General features: G+C 31.6%; 1 protein-coding gene across 3 annotated transcripts in view; it reads left to right on the top strand.

The window, feature by feature from the left end:
• The window catches only part of GRIK2 (glutamate ionotropic receptor kainate type subunit 2), a 694,446-nt gene that overhangs the window by 412,320 nt on the left and 268,342 nt on the right, over nt 1-13,784 (top strand). For all 3 annotated transcript variants that reach the window (XM_026454391.1, XM_026454392.1, XM_026454393.1), the window contains exons 7-8: nt 888-1,031; nt 3,628-3,735. In XM_026454391.1, coding sequence (XP_026310176.1) covers nt 888-1,031; nt 3,628-3,735 — 252 coding nt within the window. The remainder of the gene's footprint in view (nt 1-887; nt 1,032-3,627; nt 3,736-13,784) is intronic.

The raw sequence follows: 13,784 nt of genomic DNA, 5'->3' as shown, positions 1-13,784 counted from the left end.
TAGTAAGCCTGGCATCGATCTGTCAAACACAATGTGAGGGTCCATTTAACACAGCACTTGACAATCACTGAGCCTCTGTTTTGTTATGACTTATGAACATTTTATTTTTGTATCGTCAGCCTCCAAAGTGGTTGGTCATTTGAGCAGGTGCAAACACAGTAGAATTCATATTCGTTTTACTTGAGAAGCCAAATGAACTTTTATTCATATGGAAATCTTGGGGAAAGGAAACAGTACAAGAGATTAAGCTTAGCTTCTTGAAAAGCGAGTAATACAGCTATTGAGATTCAAAACTACCATCGTTTCTGAGATTGAAACTTTTGGAAATTTGAGTTGAAGAAAAAGATCAGGGTTTATATCTTTTTAAAGCTAAAAGATTAAAACAATGAAAAAATTTAAGGTTTTAAGTAAATCTCCCTTAAAATCTTTGTTTCTTCTTATAAAGGGAAACTGTTTACTTACTTTTAAATACAATATGTAATTTATGTGACCATTAAAAATGTTAGCAATGTACTCATTGTGTTTCTGTGTGTGTGTGTGTGTATATATAGTGAGACAGAGTAAGAAGCAGAGAGAGTCACTAAAAGGAAATAAAGCCTGTCTTCATACATTTCCTACTTCAATGGCAATACTAAGACTATATGTAATTGGGTTATTTCAGGAAAAGGAGGGTAGGTCAAGTTTTCTTATGGAGCTGATGTAGTAATTTGATCATAATGACTTGTTTAAGAGAACGAGAGCATGTTAGAGATAATGTTTTCTTCTTTATACAAAGAAAAACGGGATGTATATTTCCCTTACCTCTTCCCTCTCCCTTCTTGCAAACCATCTACCACAGGTTCTACAAGTTATATTGACTATACATTTCCCTTTCCCTTGCTTTTCAGACTGATGCTGCTCTAATGTATGATGCTGTGCATGTGGTGTCTGTGGCCGTCCAACAGTTTCCCCAGATGACAGTCAGTTCCTTGCAGTGTAATCGACATAAACCCTGGCGCTTCGGGACCCGCTTTATGAGTCTAATTAAAGAGGTATGTCAGGAGAAGAACATCTGCCTTGTCTCTTTTGTTGTCAAGCTGAATGAAGTGAGATTATTGTGGTTTTTCTAGCAAGTGACCTTTTACTTTATGTTTAATTTAAATTTTTTCTCTTACTCCAAATAAGCAAAATTAACATTTTTACTAAATAATACCAAATGAAAGGTGGGGGGAATCCCATTAGAAACAAAATATCTGTCAAAGTATCTATGAGGGTTAACCTGTACCTTTCTGAATCTTTATATTTATTACTTTTCCTTTATGTAGAGATATAGATTAATAAAAGAATACTTACATTTTAGGCAACAAAATATAAAATGCATTTTTAATATAAATGTCATTTGCACTACCGTAAAATTATACCTAATTTGTGAGGCTTCAAGTATAGTTATTTAGATTAATTGTTCCTAAATATGTCTAGTTATTTAAATTATATTAACAGTTAACAAAAATAGAATATAGGAATTAATCAAACTGCAAAATTTACTCCATATTATATAATGCAACCATTCTTATGACCACATATCATTTCTGATTATGTTTGTTACAGATCAAGCATATTCATAGTGAGAAAAAGAAACATTTTGAAGATCATATATACCTACAAATATACATGCATATATATACAAATACATATACATATATATTTTTTTTCCTGTCATAAGAGAAAGTCCTTTGTTAGCTTAGAATACTTTTCATATATGAAAGTTTAACTGAGCCTTAAACTTTGCAATGAAATATCACAGGTATTATTATCATATGAGATTTTTTATTAATGGCTTAAAATAAATCATCAGTTCATCTTGTAATAAATTATTCATCATGAAAATAAAAGTGCAAATAGGATCATAATTAAGTATCTCTGAATATCCATGAATTTTCTTTGTCTAATTCTTATCAAACTCTCAGGTAGATGAATTTATAATAGTTTCTGAAGAATATGCAGTTTATTAGTTGCCCATATTCTAACATTTACTTCTGGTTTAAAACTGAGCCTTAGTGAACTGCAGATATAGTCCACAGGTCTGGTGAGATGAAGAATTGATTTTTCTGAACTCAGCACTAGATTATTGAAACCATGACATGTGTCAAGCAGCCCAAAAAGAAGCAGTTGTATGACATTCCCCATTGTATTTATTGTAGGGTGTAATTGAGAATCTTGTCCACTAAATCACACAGTGTCCCCCTTATGAGGACCAACAGGAGAAATTTCTCTCAGGTCTCAGTGCCAGGAAAAGCTTTCTCCTGAGCAGCTGGTATGTCTTAAATTATAGACCCTGTATATTGTGTTTTTATCATATTTTCTTCTTTGTTTTGGTTGCTAGGCAGTTCAGAAGTGAATTTGTGATAAAATTATTTGTGCAATTTTACCTGGTATACATTTCTTCATGCTCTCTCTACCCCAGATTTGTTCTACTGTTTTACACTTCTATTCCTGTACTTCTTGATCTTTTTGTTTACTTTTATACTATTATCCATTTTTGTTAGTCACTTGAAATTTTTTCTTTGGAAGACGTTAGGCAAGAAATATTTTTTTCTTCCTTATTGTAAACCAGTGAACGCATGTTTAACTATAGCAAAGACATGTTGCAGTATGTTTATGAATATATATTATAATTTTTCTATTTCATTTGTAACTTGTTAGCTGAAAACTATTTGAGAATCCTGCGCATAAATATCCAAATATCATATGGAGCCTAAGAAATTCAGTAATATTAATTTCAAATCCTTATTGAAATATTACTCTTAATCTACTGATATTTACTTCTTTGGGGTCTTGTTTATATTATTTTAAACATTTTAGTTGTGAGTATACATTTTATAATTTAAAATTTCTGTATTTAACTACTTTTTCCTAAGCTATTTCCAAATTACAAACAATGGAAAACATCTAATTGTGGTTCTGTAATCAACAGAATGGGAAAATTTTTACATTAAAAACGTCCAGGTATTTACTCACATTTTAGGGTTGAACATATTATATAGCTAGATTATTATATTCCCATCTCCTTCTACATGGCATATATCTTGATATGAAGTAATTATAATACATTTCCCCTGCTCTTACTTAGGGGAAAGTAAAGAAGTAAGTTAATTATTCTATGGGGAATGTATATAATTGAGTTAGTATAACATAGCTTTTCCTGGATTTGGCTTCTCTTATTGTAATAAGTTTCTTTTCATATTATCATGAATTTGGTAGTGGGATTTTATAACAGTAGTTCTATCTGTATTTGCCAGTGAGATCTTTAATGTCTCATACACCATAAAAAGTAACTAAATTCTTCTTACTTTACTAAAAGAGGTATACTACTTACAACATAATAATACAGTCTCTCATAGACAGAAAATTATAACTGGAAAATGCATTTTATAAAATGAAAAATTTATAATACATTTTCTACTGAAACTAAGATAATTTATGTAGAAAAACATTTTTCAAATTTCAGAGGAAAATTAAAATATTTTAAAAATCTCTAGCAATGTCAACTATGAAAAATAATGAATATAAGGTTCCTACTTTTATGAAAAAATATTTATTCCGTCTTTTGTCACTTATTTATTATCATTTTTTTTTCTATTCCCATAGGCACATTGGGAAGGCCTCACAGGCAGAATAACTTTCAACAAAACCAATGGCTTACGAACAGATTTTGATTTGGATGTGATCAGTCTCAAGGAAGAAGGTCTAGAAAAGGTATTTCAGTCAGCTTATTTGCTGTAATTACTAAATGAAACATATCTCAAAGAAGATAGAAATATTCTCTGTTGTAGTCACATTTCACTGACATTTAACTTTATTAACTCTAAAAATAAATATTTAATTCATTATATTGAATATAATAATTGACAATTAGGATTCAAGGATAAAGGGTCTTAAGTCAATTTTATATTTTATTTTCTAACTAGAAGTTTTTCTGATGCATATAATCTTTGAAATGCATATACTGTTAATTAGTCTTAAGGTTTAATATAGCAATTAGAGGATATTTGGTTTAATATGGGTCTTTATACATGCAGCTTATAATCACTTGTGGTTGCATAGACTTTCCAACTTGGAGCAGGCTATTAAAAAATTAAATATAAAAGTATTTCCATTTTTTGAGTCATATTTAAGTAAAATATTTGAATTAATGTATGCACAGTAAATAGGGCATATATATAAATGTAGCACACTACACTGGATCTATCTTACTTGATTCTGTTGCTAGGGACTGTGGTAAAGCACCCAAAGAATTTGGGTATGTGCATACTTAATGAATATTTCAGTGTGAATTTTCTTAAATATATAATGTATGTATTTAGATATTTTTCTGTTAGATTCATTGATAATTGACAAGAGATATTAAATCTTATTAAATCTTTTTAGATATTATCTAGATATTATTAAATCTTATTAGATTTTATTAAAATAAGAACTTGAGAAAATTATATGTGACTGAGATAATATTGCTTTGAAGATAGTAAGCTATCTTATAGTTTATCTAGCAATGAGACATGGAGCTTTATTTCTAGATAGAAACTGAAGAGGAAAGCTGAGACCTAAGAAGGGCTATTTTAGCCTGCAAGATAACAGCACTTTTGAATGCTGGTTCAAATCATCCAGGAGAGAGTAAAACTACATTTTTGATAATGTCCCCAAGACAGTTTAAGTACATTATGACCAACTGATGATTCAAATTGATATAACTGTTACCTCCTGCCATTGAGGATTTCAAACTGTACACTTTGTCAAGACCATGCAAAGTCAGGAATATTTTATAATAAACTGGAACCCAAGTATTCATGAGACAGTCCCTTCCTAACTATCTCACTCTTAAGATGAGAAAATTAGTCTGTGTCCAAGACTGGAGTTGATAATGGTGGAGTTCAGTAAGCTCTTAAGAAGTTTATCTTATTGTTTACTGGAGATGTTATTACCTTATTTATGAAATATCCAAATCACTAGGAGGAACTTGGACCATTGCTGACATTTCAGTACATCTGCATAAAAATGGCAATGCTCTTCATATTACCATAGATATATTCCTGTCTTGAATTCAAAATAAATAAAACATTACAAAGTTTTCTCTGTGCTCCATTGTGGCTTATAGATATGCCTGAATATAATGGTTATCAAGTACATATGATGATTTATCACACTGATAAGCGAGGTAAACCAGTATGAGTTTTGCAGGTTGCTCTGAAATTTCATAAATATTTTTTTGCATTCTTTTCTAAAATCTGAAAATTCATTTTACTGAATTAATTATGTGTAATCCTTATCCTCAAGGGGCTTTTCATGTATAGTGATAAGATAATACATATTGTAAATGAATACAATCGAAAGCTATATATTTCAAGTTTTCAAAAGTCCAATACAAATATAATTTCTGATAAAATATAAAATTAATCAAGAGTCATAGTCAATTGAGTACTTAGAATTAGCCTTTAAATATGTTGAATTATTGATTATTAGAAATTCAATCATTTTAGAAGGAAGTAACAGCATGAGGAAACACAAACATAGCATTTGATTTTATCATTATACACATACACATATACATACACACAGTGGAAGAGGGAGATAAAGCTTAAAATGCTAGATTTTAGTCATAACATAAATACCATGTTCAGGATATTTGCAGGATATTATAATACAGTGAGAGTTTAAAGAAAGAATAGTCCTGAAGGCTATGGGTTACTTGGGAAGACAATGCAGTTTAGAATAATTTTAATATGAAGACATGGATGTAAAACCATTCTAACAGGAAATGGAGATGAGTAAACAGTTTGTGACAGAAGGCATCAACTGAACCATCAACAATGCTGTTAGTTCAAAGACTAGCAAAGCATTTGGACTATGTTTTTAAGGAGAAATGGAGGAGCCAGGTAGGAAGAGGGGGGATACCAGGGATAAAAGCATAATTCAAAGATTGGAAAATGAAATTAGCAAGTAAGATAATTACTAGTATAAAGGAATTGGCATAAACCTTCCCCTGAAAAGACAGATAAGGTACTGAGGATGGGTAGAGGTAAGTTAAAGAGGAAGGGAACAAAAAGTTCACATGAAATGTTTTCAATATCCTTGAAAATTTGTACATGAACTCATCAGTTAAAGGACAGAGGTAAAGTTTAGTCAGTTCTTAAGAAAAATTGAAAATTCCATTTTGACAGACTTGATTTTGACTTAGAAGGAATAAAGTGCTGCTAAGTAGCAAAAGGTCCTACTTTTAAATTTAATAGAATGGTTAAGAGCTTAAGGTCTAGATTCAGAGAGATTTGGGCTCAAATTCTCACTCTGCCCTTTACTTTTTATGGACAAATTTATTAATCTCTCTAAAACACGGGGTCTTATGAATCATGAGACAACAGCAGTTATCTGCCTAATGAAGACTGAGCATTATTGACTTGATTTTTTTTCCCCCTGGAAAGTACAGTTACCACTCATTGATGGAAAAGACAGCATCCCTACCTTGATAGAATTCACAGTTTAGAAGGGCCAATAGATGGTGATCTAAGAGGCTTGAATTTCAGTTCCAATTCCATCAAAACTAAGTGCGTGAACTTCATCCTACCACCTAACTTCTCTGTGTCAAATTTCTCATCTTAAAAAAAAAAAAAAAAAAAAAAAAAAGTGAAGTGCAAAGGGCTGCCCTCTTGGACAGTCTGAAGTAAGAATGCCATGGCCGCTAAAAAACCCGGAAGTACCATCTTGAAATATATTGAGGCTAGAAATTTTAATCGTTAAAAGTTAAGAATTATATTCTATCATGACTGAGAGACAAAAATGAAGAAGGAAAACATGTAATGTGCTAGCTTTATCCCTCTTCTCATGCCCATTGCCTTTTTTTTCATTCTCATTCTGTCTTGGTCATCTTAGACCACTTCATTTAGTAGATTAATCCTTTAACAAATATGGAAGAATGTCTGTCTTATGCCCTCACGAAGGTTATAATCTAGTCGAGGAAACCTGCCAATGATAAATAGACTCATTAGATGTATAAAATTATAATACTGGGAAGTAATAAGTGCTGAAAAGTAGGTTATTTTGTTTTTATGTCACTGACATGATAGATTTTACATAATGTTTAGAAACATGAACTTTAGGATTAAAACAGTTAACAGGAAGGAAGTCCATATTTCTGTTGTTTACAACTGTGGAACAGATAAACCAGGAAGAAACGAGTATACTTCTAATGAATGGGAAAAGGTGGGCCTTGCTCAAGTGTCTGAGCCTGGAGTGGAGATGGGCATCCTTTCTACTTAGATAGTATCCATAGATCAAATGAATTCTTTCTACTCTATTATAACAGAAGCCTTAATTGGAACCCAGCCCAATTCACTGTGATCCCAAAAAGATCACCGTTACTATATACACAGCCAGTCGCTTCTGTCCAAACAAGCTCTCTGGGACCATGGCAGTGCCTTCAATGGAGGAGGGGAGGGGAAGAAGAGGAAAAGACAGTAGGTGCTACTACAGACTTTGTCTAGCTCAGGCAATACTTTTGCTTATGAGAGGCTGGTATTGAGCACTCAAGAACAGGAAAAGGAAAACAGAATAAGTGATTTTCCAAGCTTGAATTCTTCTGGCCAAAGATCGTATAGTGTATTCTACTTTCAAAATATGTTTAGAATCCATTCATCTCTCACCACATCCATTGCTGAATCATAAGGGTGGTACTTTTCAACTGTACAGCTACACTGGAATTCCCACAAGTCTCTCTGTTCAACTCTCTTATAATCCATTCCCTAAACCACAACAGCCAGACAGATATTTTTAAAAGAAAATTGACCCATGCCATCCCTGTTTAAATGCCTTCATAGGTTCCCATTGTATTTTGAATAAAATCCAAAGCACCAGTGACCTCTCATCATGTTCTCAGATATTTTCTTATGCCCTACCTACAGAGGGTTTTTTTTTTTTTTTTTTTTTTTTTTTTTTTTTTCATTTCCTCAGGAAAACAAAGTTTTCTTATCACTTTGGCATAGAGTAGTAGAAACAGTTTTCCCAGCCAGGAATATCCATTCCCAGTGCCTTTGCCTGGAGAACTCTTACTCATCCTGGTGGTATCATCTTGAATATTACTTCCTTAGATAGGCCTTCTCTAAGTCTCTAATCAAGTTTAAATTTCTCCTAATGCTCTGCCCTTTTTCATTTCTGACTCTATCAAAGTCCACAATTATTTATTCATATAAACTTTATAAAAGGGTTATCTCCCTAGCCAGAGTGCAAGACCTACTAGATGGAAAATATATGCTCCCTTTTCCACTATTATATTTTAAGGCTTTGCAAAGTATCCCTTGTCTTGAGGACAAAATATGTACTGAAGAAATATTTGTTGACTGTTGAATGAATAAAGGATCTTTACAGAAATTATGAGATACTTCACATAGAATGCTTACTCAAATGTCTGATGTAGAGTTATTTTCCTATAGCACGGTTTGTTGCTTTTCCTAGTTTTGCTCTGTACCTCCAACATGAGAACAAGGAAAGAATAGTCAAGGGGTCAGTGGGTTGGGGTCATGGGTCAATATTTCAAGTGGGTAAAGGATTTTAGATTGCAGAATGTCACCCTGAAGTCTGAAATTGTAAGGATACACATTGCTTCAGTGTCAAACCTGGCCCCATTCATGGCACAATTAAAAACTCCAGTTTTTCTTATGCCCTACCTACAGAGGGTTTTTTTGTTTGTTTGTTTTTTGTTTTTTGTTTTTTTCGTTTCCTCAAGAAAACAAAGTTTTCTTATCACTTTGGTATAGAGTAATACAGTTTTCCCAGCCAGGAATATCCATTCCCGGTGCCTTTGCCTGGAGAACTCTTACTCGTCCTGGTGGTATCATCTTGAATATTACTTCCTTAGATAGGCCTTCCAGTGTTACATTAAACAGTAATAATCGATATTCTATTTATAAATGTTCCTTTTTTGTCCTTATGAGTTAATAGTATGGAAATTAAAAAAGCCCACCCAAATGAGAACAAGTAGAAGTTACTATTCAGAACTTACTACGGGAAGGGAGGCAGCCATCATCACTTGGATTAAACTGGGGTTCAAAGGCAAGCAGGGGAGTGGAAAAGTTTTATAGTGGAAAGAAATGAAGACCTCAGGTGTGCTGTGATTGAAGATTGCTGGCATGAGGAAACTGGATTTCATCTAACTAAGCAAGGCACCTGGATAATGGGTTTGAGGGGCATATTTGACTTTCTCTGACTGATCCTGATTTGGAGGGTGGCAAAATATTGGGAAACTGGAAGTAATAGGATGAATCCTGATTGTTTTGGGTAGATTGCTGGCTGAGATTGTGTTTGGTTTCCTGAGATGCTCACTCCAGAGCTTCTGGGTCAAACTTTGTCATCACACGTGGTTTGGTCATTGTCTATTTGTGTATTCAGTCTGTGAGTGGAATTACTGAAGTAATTTGGAGGGAAAAGAATAGCAAACATAAAAAGAATCAGGAAAAATTTACTTGTGAAGAAATACAAAAACATCATCACCAACAATAAATTTTTGTTTTGTTTTGTTTTTGTTGTTTAGAATATGTAACCAGGATGTCACTTATTGTTGGAAATGCTTTATCCTTATTGTTCAGTCACCTGAAGCTTAGCTATGTGCTTGGGAAAGACCAGCTTCAGAGGGAAGAAAACACAAAATTGATGGCATAAGATGTTACAGAAATACTTAGGAAGATCTTAGACTATAACTTCAAAAGGATGCCATTTACAGCAAACAGAGTTGGAAGGGGTCCACACAAAATGCATTTAGACTGAATTGATGACATTATATAAAATAGCGGAATTTCATTGCAAGATGAGCTACCTAAAAGCCATTTTTGGGAACACAACCACTTAAATTTAGAAAAGAATTTCCAATAGGAAACTGTAATGCAATAATAAAATCCCTGAATCTTAACTCATGATTGAATTTTCTTATAAACTCTCCTATGTAACCACAGAGTACTTCATGTGTTTTCCAAGAGAAAAAAAATCAGTCTTTTACTGTTACACTTTCTTGGTTATTCAAAATAATTTTTATTTTACTACAGAATATTTATTTCTAAGTACAGATGTAAATTAATATTATTCTTGTGTACTTCTCTTATCCTTTTTCTAGCATCAAAGTTTGCCATTCTGATTATTTTGTTGATATTCTCCTGTGTGATATTTAAATGAAAATAGACTTTGGAGAATAGAATTTGTTATATCCTCAGCAGATAGGCTCTAATAAACCATTATTAAAATTGGCTTTATGTATTAATATCATATTAACTTTGAAAAATAGAAAAGATAAAACTGATAAATTTCTTTGGACAGAAATAGTGCTGAGGGACCTTGAAGCATTTGGGACTATAAAAAATAATCACAATGTGTTTGCCTCAGCATAGGTTTGTAATAAATCAGCTTCTAATTTGTGTATCCTTTGGGAAAATCTTAAAAAAATACAAAAAGACATTTTATGAAATATATGTCAATTTTATAGTTAATAATATAAATATAAAAATAATATGTACATGTCTAAATAGTATTTATAAATAATATAAAGCAATATATTTCACATTTACACATCTCTAAAAGGTATACATTTGTCATATTTCACTTTCATGTGAAGCTTCATTTTAACTTTTAACACTTACACTTTTAAAATATTTACTGCTTGCACCTAGCAGTATAGAGACTAGTATCAGTAAACCATAGGCTTTTTGCTAAAACTCAACTATCTTGATAATATATGAGGAGGATAAGAATTAGTAGTGAAACCCTGTCTGCCTGAGTTTATAGGCATATGTGTTCTAGAATTAGAACATGTTTCAAAGTGCTTTTTGAATATTTTTTGTAAAATATGTATTTTGAAGAAAAAGTGGTTATTTCTACAGAAATCTTTACTATTGACCTTTCTTTTACTTGTTGAATCCTGCCCTCATTAAACTTCCTATGAAAAAGGTGTCTGAATGAAATTTACAATCTTCAAAACTTATCTAAATCTGAAAATCTACCTTAGATAGGCGAGAGCTATACTGATTATAGATTTCTAGATACCGGATGCATGGCAGTTTTTTATCTTCCTCTTTGGTGGCATTTGGTACATATACTCAGTCCCCATGGCAACAATGACCCCCAACTTGTCCAGGAACTGAGATTTATCTTGCCTTCCTGTAAGCAATGCTAATGGTGGTGTTAACTAGTAATCTTTAAATAAGTCAAAAAGTGATGTTTGCTTCTCAAAAAAATACTTCCTGGGCAGGATCCAAGCCTAATGCCTTTCTTTGGAGATGTTAGCCATTTAATTTGTCTAACTCTTATATAGAATTCATTATAAGCTCTGTCTCAGAACTGTGCCAACATTTTTGTGTGTCAGTGTGTATAGTTATTATTTTGCTTGGTAACTTTACACTCTCAGGATGGTAACATATTTCAGAAAACTATGGATGATGTTTATGTTTAGAAATCAATTAGACTGACTTATTTGAGGTCACAAAATTTATTGTTTTGGTTACCAAAATGTCTTATTTTGGCCCACCAATGAATAGTAAATATTGACTTCTTTACTTTTAACCACTAAATTTGAATTAACACATATATAAATAAATTACAATTATGATATATATATATATATATAAAATGTTGTAATTGATTGATTTGATTTCAAGTCAAATCAAATCTGAACTACATTATTATCTGTGGAAAAAATGGCTTTTAACTGAATGTTATCGTATTTTCATATTTGGGAACATTTAGTTCATTGATTCGAACATTATTTCAAAAATCAAAATCACCACCTGTCTGTTAACTCTTTAATTGTGCTTAGCGTTAAACTGCCTTAAACTAAAATAAAAATCCTAAATGAGAAAAATCAGTGTTTAGATTATTAATTCCTTTCCATTAGATGATTATATACTTACTGATTTATTATGCTCATATTAGCACTGTAGTTCTCAAATGGTAAAATCTCAGATCCTATACACACTAGTTGAGAGTTTCAGGATACCGATTACTAAAGTGTTCTTTGTCCTATCCTTATAGGCCAATTAACTTATATCTGAAGGTCAGCCAATTCCCAGACAATTGCTCTGGACTCTAAATTCTAGCTGGTAGGAAGCACATAGGCTTTGCTGTAAAATATTTCTTTTTGTTTTTCCAGAGCTCAGGTGCCAATGTTTAAGTGCTCTCTTTTCAACACATAGTTCAATGGAAGTAAACCGTTATTAAACTTTGATGTCAAGGGTTATTAGACAATAATGCAACTAACTATCTCTACTTTTTATTTAGCTATTTAGCATTTGAAGGGGTGAAGTAAGCAAAACAAAAGTCTCTAATTTCCCACTAATAGTGATAAAACTACTCTGTTGAAAAAAATCTCTGTACCCAAAATTCATGCATTGTATTGGATTGAGCAACCTGGGTTTTCAGAAATAATAGGTATATGAATTAATAGAGAAATAAACAGTCCACTAATGTATATTCAGTCAATTGCAGAAAATATTCATTTTTCATATATAAATCAGCATTTAATATAAATCTCTTCCTTATGCTTTCTATTTCTCAATTCCCTCAAACAGTACTATTGGGGTGCCATTTTTTTTCTAAGAGAAATAGTCAATATACTTCAAGGAAAACTATACTTTGTGGGCCACATGGTTGGGGCAACTCATTACTGGAAAGAAATTTCTTTAAGCAAACGTATTCTGAGATGGAGAGTCCGCATTGTGCTAAGACTGTTAGAAACACATGTACTCATTATCATCACACAGGCTGTCTTTGGAGAATTATGGCTTATATTCTTTATTCAGGGCTGACACATTCTCCTGACATTAAGTCAAAACAATGTACAATCAAATAACTCTTTTTTCTTTTTTACATTGTTGCCTAATGGAAAACTATATTGATTCTTTTTCCATCTACCAACATCCAGTGAATATTTTGCTAGTCAATACCAGTAAGACAGTATAAAGAGAATTTTGATAGATTTGTATCAGGTAGTTTTTAGTGGAGAATTTAAATTATTTCTTACTTTAAAATAAGTTTAACTTTATTTGGAACTAGTATTTTAAAAACTAACTGGGAATGTTTATTTTATTCCTACTTAAAAAACTTTCTTGTATACATATCAAACGGATTATTACCGTAAATTTCATAGAAAATAAGAAACATGTCACATTGATTCGGCATACATAAAACAGAGCTAATATGCATCTTTAGAAGAAATGATAAGATGCTAATTTCAGAGGTTAACAATTATATAGCCCAGTAGAGGAAATAGAAACATTTTTTTTGATTTAAAGTAGTAATATGAGTTACAAAACAAAATTTGTACTGAGAAAACTGTCAACAAAATAAACAATAAAGGATCAACTAATTAATTAGATAAATAATTTAAAAATTATTGTGAAAACTGTTCTTTTTCTACCTAGAAAAAAAATACACAGAAACCAAAGAAAAAATATACTTATAAAACAAAATTATATGAAGAATTTATACATTCCTGAAAAATAAAACCTATAGTGTGCAATATTTATTTAAAATACTTATAAAATATAATTTGGAAAAATTGAAATGCATAGTAAAGGTATGTAGCATAATATTTTAAACACTAAATACAATATTGAGATAGATCTTAAACAAAACATTAAGAACTCAAAAAAAGAATAATAAAATATGGAAAACAAAATATGTAATTATAAAAGAATAGACACACAATATATGTTCAGCATTTGCCAAATGAATGAATGATATTGGAATGTCAACCAAAAAAGTCTGAAAGTTTTTATCAT

This window comes from Piliocolobus tephrosceles, chromosome 5, assembly GCF_002776525.5.
Source record: "Piliocolobus tephrosceles isolate RC106 chromosome 5, ASM277652v3, whole genome shotgun sequence".
Lineage (NCBI taxonomy): Eukaryota > Metazoa > Chordata > Mammalia > Primates > Cercopithecidae > Piliocolobus > Piliocolobus tephrosceles.
Note: the sequence above shows the minus strand (reverse complement) of the source record. Positions and strands in the feature narration are given on the sequence as shown.